General features: G+C 36.2%; 1 protein-coding gene across 2 annotated transcripts; it reads right to left on the bottom strand.

The window, feature by feature from the left end:
• Nucleotides 1–2,372: 2,372 nt before the first annotated feature.
• Nucleotides 2,373–4,799, bottom strand: LOC133679900 (AAA-ATPase At3g50940-like). Of its 2 annotated transcripts, none has more exons than XM_062102630.1 (2): nucleotides 3,540–4,799; nucleotides 2,373–3,122 (listed from the first exon to the last, which is right to left on the bottom strand). In XM_062102630.1, exons 1-2 carry the CDS (start codon nucleotides 4,590–4,592, stop codon nucleotides 2,541–2,543), a joined length of 1,635 nt encoding a protein of 544 aa, XP_061958614.1. In that variant the 5' UTR covers nucleotides 4,593–4,799; the 3' UTR covers nucleotides 2,373–2,540. The 2 variants fall into 2 exon arrangements, with proteins under 2 accessions (XP_061958614.1, XP_061958613.1); XM_062102629.1 differs by having other exon boundaries at nucleotides 2,373–3,128; nucleotides 3,540–4,797.
• Between the last annotated feature and the right edge of the window lie 1,201 nt (nucleotides 4,800–6,000).

Raw genomic sequence — 6,000 nt, 5'->3', positions numbered from 1 at the left:
AAAACACCATCCTTGAATGATAGTAATTATTACATTGCTTTCATTGATATTATACAAGAATGTGCTAGATTTATTTCATGAAATATAAATCTAAAGTTGCTGACATCTTCTGGAAGTTTAAAGCTTGGGTGGAAAAACAAAGTACATATAAAATACAGGTGATCAAATTAGACAATAGAACAAAATATACCTTAGAGAAATTCAACAAGTTCAACGAAAAAGAAGGCATTGAGCACCAGCTGACAGCACCCTATACCCCTCAACAAAATAAGGTTGTTAAGAGGAAAAACAGAACACTTATGGAGATGACAAGGTGTTTATTACATGACAAAGGGCTGCCAAAGAATTTATGGGCTAAGGTTGCAAATACAACAGTTTTCTTATTGAACATATTGCCAACAAAAGCTCTACAGCAAAAGACCCCATTTGAAGCATGGTATGGCTATAAACCAAAGTTGCAGAATTTAAAAACTTTTGGTTGCCTTTGTTTCTCTTATATTTCACAGGTTAAAAGAGACAAGCTTAATAAAAAGGCAGAACCTAGGATCTTTGTAGGCTACAGTTCAGTTTTAGAAGCCTACAGGATTTATCTTCCACAAAACAACAAAGTAATTGTTAGCATGGACATCCAATTCTTTGAGTCAAAAAGCTGGAGCTAGGAGAATGATAAGAAACTTGAAATCCAAAAGAAGAATGCTGACATTGATGATGAACCTGTTACAAAAACCCAATCACTCTCTGACATCTATTTGAGTTGCAATGTTGCAATAATTGAGCCTACGGGATCTGAAAAAGCAGCCGCATATCAACATTGGATGGCTGCAATGAAGGAGGAGCTTATGATGATTGGAAAAAAAATCAGACTTGGATGTTAATGAACAGACTTGCATATAAAAAAGTCATAGGAGTTAAATGGGTTTATAGAACCAATTTTAACGTTGATGGTTCTATAAACAAACACAAAGCAAGGCTTGTAGTCAAAGGATATGCTCAGATGTTTTGGTGAATTTCTCTGAGACTTTTGCTCCAGTTGCTAGACTTGATACCATAAGAATGCTACTTGCTTTTGCTGCTCAAAATGGCTGGATTATACACCAAATAGACGTCAAATCTGCCTTCTTAAATGGATATTTGAAGGAGGAAATTTTTGTGGAGCAGCCTGAAGGTTTTGTTGTTCAAGAAGAATAGGAGAAAGTACTATATCTACTGAAAAGGCTCTATATGGTTTAAAGTAAGCACCAAGGGCTAGGTACAATAGGATTGATGCATATTTGTTAAATTTAGGCTTTACAAAAAGTCTAAGTGAATTCACACTCTATCTTAGGAAGGTCAATGATGAATTACTTATAATTTCTTTTTATATGGATGATTTACTTGTGACAGGAAATAACATGAAGCTAATTGATATGTTTAAAAAGGAAATGAAGGATGTTTTTGAGATGACTGATCTAGAAAAGATGTCATTCTTTCTCAACATGGAAGTTAAACAAAAGCATAATGAAATCCTTATATGTCAACATAAATATGCCAAAGAGATTCTAAAGAAGTTTAACATGGAAGAGTGCAGACCAACAACAGTACTAATGAATTAAAATGAGAAATTTTGCAAAAAAGATGGAGCTGCAAAGATTAATGAAAAGCTTTACAAAACCTTAATAGGTTGCTTGATGTATCTCACTCAACAAGACAATACTACAAGTGTACTTTCAAGGTATATGCATTGTGCAAGTGAAATTCATTTTCAAGTAGTAAAAAGAATTTTCAATACATTGAGGGAACAATTGACTATGGTTTTAGGTTTTGTCAAGTTAAAAACTTCACACTCCATGATTATTCTGACATTGATTGGGTCAATTATGTTAATGACATGAGGAGTACTTTAGGTTATTGTTTTAGCTTCTGTTTTGCTATTTTCTCATGGAATTCTAAAAAACAAGATGTCATTGCTTAATCCATGGCAGAAGTAGAATATGTAACTGCTACTGTTGCCGAGAATCAAGCTTTCTAGATTAGAAAATTGATAACTGATCTGCAAATGAAACAAAAGAAAAGCACTCAGGTACTTGTAGACAATCAAGCTGCAATTTCAATTGCAAAATATCCAGTGTTTCATGGCAAAACAAAATACTTCAAGTTGAAATTGTATTTCCTAAGAGAAGTGCAAAGAGAAGGTGAAATACAGTTAATTTATTGCAACACAGAGAATCAAAATGCTGACATTCTGACCAAGGCATTTCCTAAAGCCAAGTATGAATTTTTCAGACAAAGGCTTGGAGCCTGGAGCTCCATAGCCAAATGTTTGTCAATAAAATCAACGAAGTTTTCAGAATAGCTTTGTTATCTGTTAACATTTAAATTTTCTGTCAAAACCATCAAATCAACATCTAAAAATGACAGAATCTTCTGATGGGAAAGGTCCCAAGAAGCTGTTTTCAGGGAAGCAGTAGTGCGTGATCAAAGCAAACAGAAAGGAAATCGAAACCTAAAATAACTCCATGTTCCTAGGACGATAACAAGTCCTTATTAACAAGCACATTAAATTACTGGATCTTTACCATTGCTCCCCTATTCCTACCCTCCTCTTTCACAATATCACCATTTTCACCATCTGGCTCTTGTGCACCTTCCTCTTTTTTCACAACTTCACCAGTACTCTCGTCAAGCTCTTTTTTCACAACTTCACCATTGTTCCCGTCAACCTCTTGTGCAAGTTTTCCCTCTGCTGTTCCTGATTCTCCATTGCTATCTTTGTTTCCGTCCTCTCTCTTCAATCTTTCGCTCTTATCCTCAAGGAACTCAATAAGACCTGTTAAAGCACTCTCTGGCTCCTCGTATCTCAGCAGTTGCTCACCTACTTCTGCAGGAGTAACCCTTGCTTTCTCTATCAGCGCTTCGACACAGGGGAAAAGTGGGTGCTCTGTAAACCCAAGGTAGTTGGAGGCCAGCAATTTGAATCCACATGGAGTGCAGTAGGACATGAGAATGTGCATATCCATACGACCAGGTCGCAACAAAGCAGGATCAAGTCTTTCTTTGTGATTGGTAGTGAATATTATGATTCGTTCATCCCCACAGCTTGACCATAATCCATCCACAAAGTTAAGCAATCCTGATAGGGTCACCTGATACTGTACAAAATTATGTCTGTCAAGAATGAGAGACGCTGCAAGCTTCATTAAAATAGCAATAAAAGCTTTTGTGTTTTGATTATTGTCATCTATATATCAGATCCCCGTATGGGGACGACCTTTAGTCATGCATGGAAATTGTTTACGTGAAGAGAATATCTGCTATATAACTCATTGCCTGGGACATTACTCCATACCACACAAACTCCTGTATCCAACCAGTCATAATCTGGAAAGAAAGTGTGAACCAGTAATCTAATACCATGCCATTCTTGACTTGGAAGAAGAAAAAGGTCAACGATGTTTCATAAGTATACCAAGTAATCTCATCATAATATGGATTTTATCAAGTCCTCCTCAGGACTAAAATATAGTTTCTGAACGCAAAATAAAATCGAGAGGAATAATTACCTGGTTTACTTGGTTATATGCTGGATTATGTCGAGAAGGCATCATTGCTCTGGCTTGTGCAAGCCTATCCTGTAATTCAATGGAACAGTCGATGTCCTCCACCACAAGTACGGACTTATTCTCAGTTGAGATCAACAAATTTCTAAGCTCAGAATTGGTCTTAAGATCAGTCAATTCCAGATCATAAATATCAAACTTAAGATAGTTAGCTATTGCAGCAATCAAGCTCGACTTTCCAGTCCCTGGTGGACCAAACAGTAAGTACCCACGTTTCCATGCCTTGCCTACCCTCCTATAGAACTCCCTTCTCTTCACAAACCTCTCAAGATCCTCCATGATCACCCTCTTCCCTTCCATATCCATTGCTAACGTATCGAATGTAGCAGGATGATGAAGATTCACTGACTGCCAAACATCCCCTCTCCTCCCCGACATCCTGTCAGGGGTTAGCGTGAAAATCTTCAAACTCTTCTTTTCCTCTTTCGTTTCTTTTGATTTTTTAATCACGTGCTTTAAATAAACATCAATAACCATATCCCTATGCTTCTTGTGAAAACTCAACTCAAAGAACGTATCCTCATTTTTTGGTATAGAATTAAAATTATTAGGGCTTGGTATATATTTTGTTGGCCCATGCTTTGAGATGTACTTCCATTTCAGATTAACCCCATTAAAGGTATCAACGATTTCTTGGTTTCTATCCAAAGAGAGTGAGAAATTACTCTCTTTCTTGATCAGTGAGATCTTGAGTTTCTTTGCATCCGGAGGAATTATGGACTCAAGATAGAGCTCTGCGGCTTTGAAGAGATTGTTTTGGTTAAGGTTGTCATATTCTTCAATAACTAAAGTGAACTCCGAAGAAAAAGAGTTGATCAAGGTTTTGAGCTTGTGGAAGATGTATCTTCGGAACTCATAAGGAAGATACTCCTTAACAATGGAGCGGAAGAGCACAATTGTGGCAGCAGCTGAGGCTGCTGCAGAGATCATAGTCTTAGCGGAGGGCATTTGGGTGGCTGAACTTCTGGGAAACATGGTTTTTGGCCTCCAAAACATTTGTGGGCTTGAAGGGCTCTTAGCGTTTCTAGTGTTGGAGGATTTTTGGTGTTTAGTTTGTTGCTTTCAGATCCTCTGGCAAATGCTATCGAGGAGACTCTCTGTTTATTATAATGCAAAATCTGAGAGTAGGAATGGTGTTTGCGAAGTGCAGTGGAAAGAGTGACGAGTGAATGACGGTGTTTTTGGTGGTAGACTCCTTATGCATAATTGATGCTGTGTACCGAAGAACATTTGTCTGATAGCCAAGAAAACTTTTATGCTTTTCATTTTGTGATCAACATCATAATTTGGATTTTTAGAAATGATTTAATAATCCATATAGAATTAGCGATTAGGATTTCACTCATGATTCAATTATTGAAATAAATCAATCAATTATATAAATAAACATTCAAATAAATAAAAAAACAAGTATAGAAATATTATACGAAAACAACTGCAACTTTCGTCGAATACTTTAGCCCCACCATGAAGACTTTTTCTTGCTTTGCCCCCTACGCATGCCAACGACTTAGCGTACTGACTCAGGTCGTCAAGGAATTAGGTATTCTATGCTCACAATTGCACATTGTGAGTGAACAACACGCTCTAATTCTCACTTGTTGATGGGGGAATGGACAAGCTGCACGACTGAATGGTGTTTTCGATGCTCTGTTGTCGAGTGTGGAGTTAGGTTTTTGGTTCTTGATTCATTGCAAACTTGCTAGTGTCTCTTCTGATGGGGTCCCTTTCAAGCCCGATGGCTATTTAGTAAAGAAAGCGTAAAAGAAGCATTGGTCGATGCAAAGTGATCCACAGAAATTACAGAGAAATAGAAATTAGAGACTGAAGCAAACTGACAAAGAAAATATAGTATTTTGATACAAAGTCACTGGCGGATGACTATGAATAGTCTCAGTGAATTCACAACAAACGTCAAGACATTAATTAAGAGGGTGATTGAGAGGATGGAGCCGTTGTTTTTTAAAATTATTTTTTATATTTAAATGATAAAATAATATAAAAATGTAAAAAAAATTTAATTTTTTTTAAAAAATATGATTTCAACCCTAACTGATTTCTAAAGCTGTTTTCATTTATTTATGTGGTTGAAAGACGGTTTAAGAAGAGCAATTTAGACAATAAATGAGTCATTAGAAAACAATTAATTAGAGAGTCAATATCTCAAGAAACCATCTCAACCTAATAACTTAAGTTGTTAGATGAGGTTTCAAGATATGATTTATATTATTCTCTAACACATCCCCTCAAGTGAAAGTCATTTAGACTTGAAACTTGCACAGACTCAGATTACCTTGTGCTTGATTTTTATCAAATAAATAGGGGTAATGAGATTCGAACTTGTGATCATTTGGTCATAAAGACTCTAATATTACTGTTGAAATTATATTAATTGAAACAGATA

The sequence above is a fragment of the Populus nigra genome, chromosome 19 (assembly GCF_951802175.1).
Source record: "Populus nigra chromosome 19, ddPopNigr1.1, whole genome shotgun sequence".
NCBI classification, from domain to species: domain Eukaryota; kingdom Viridiplantae; phylum Streptophyta; class Magnoliopsida; order Malpighiales; family Salicaceae; genus Populus; species Populus nigra.
Note: the sequence above shows the minus strand (reverse complement) of the source record. Positions and strands in the feature narration are given on the sequence as shown.

Coding starts and splice junctions, on each gene's coding strand:
- LOC133679900 (XM_062102629.1), bottom strand. CDS start 4,592: ATGTTTTGGAGGCCAAAAACCATGTTTCCCAGAAGTTCAGCCACCCAA. Junction 3,129..3,539: donor CATATAACCAAGTAAACCAG/GTAATTATTCCT, acceptor AATTTTGTACAG/TATCAGGTGACCCTATCAGG.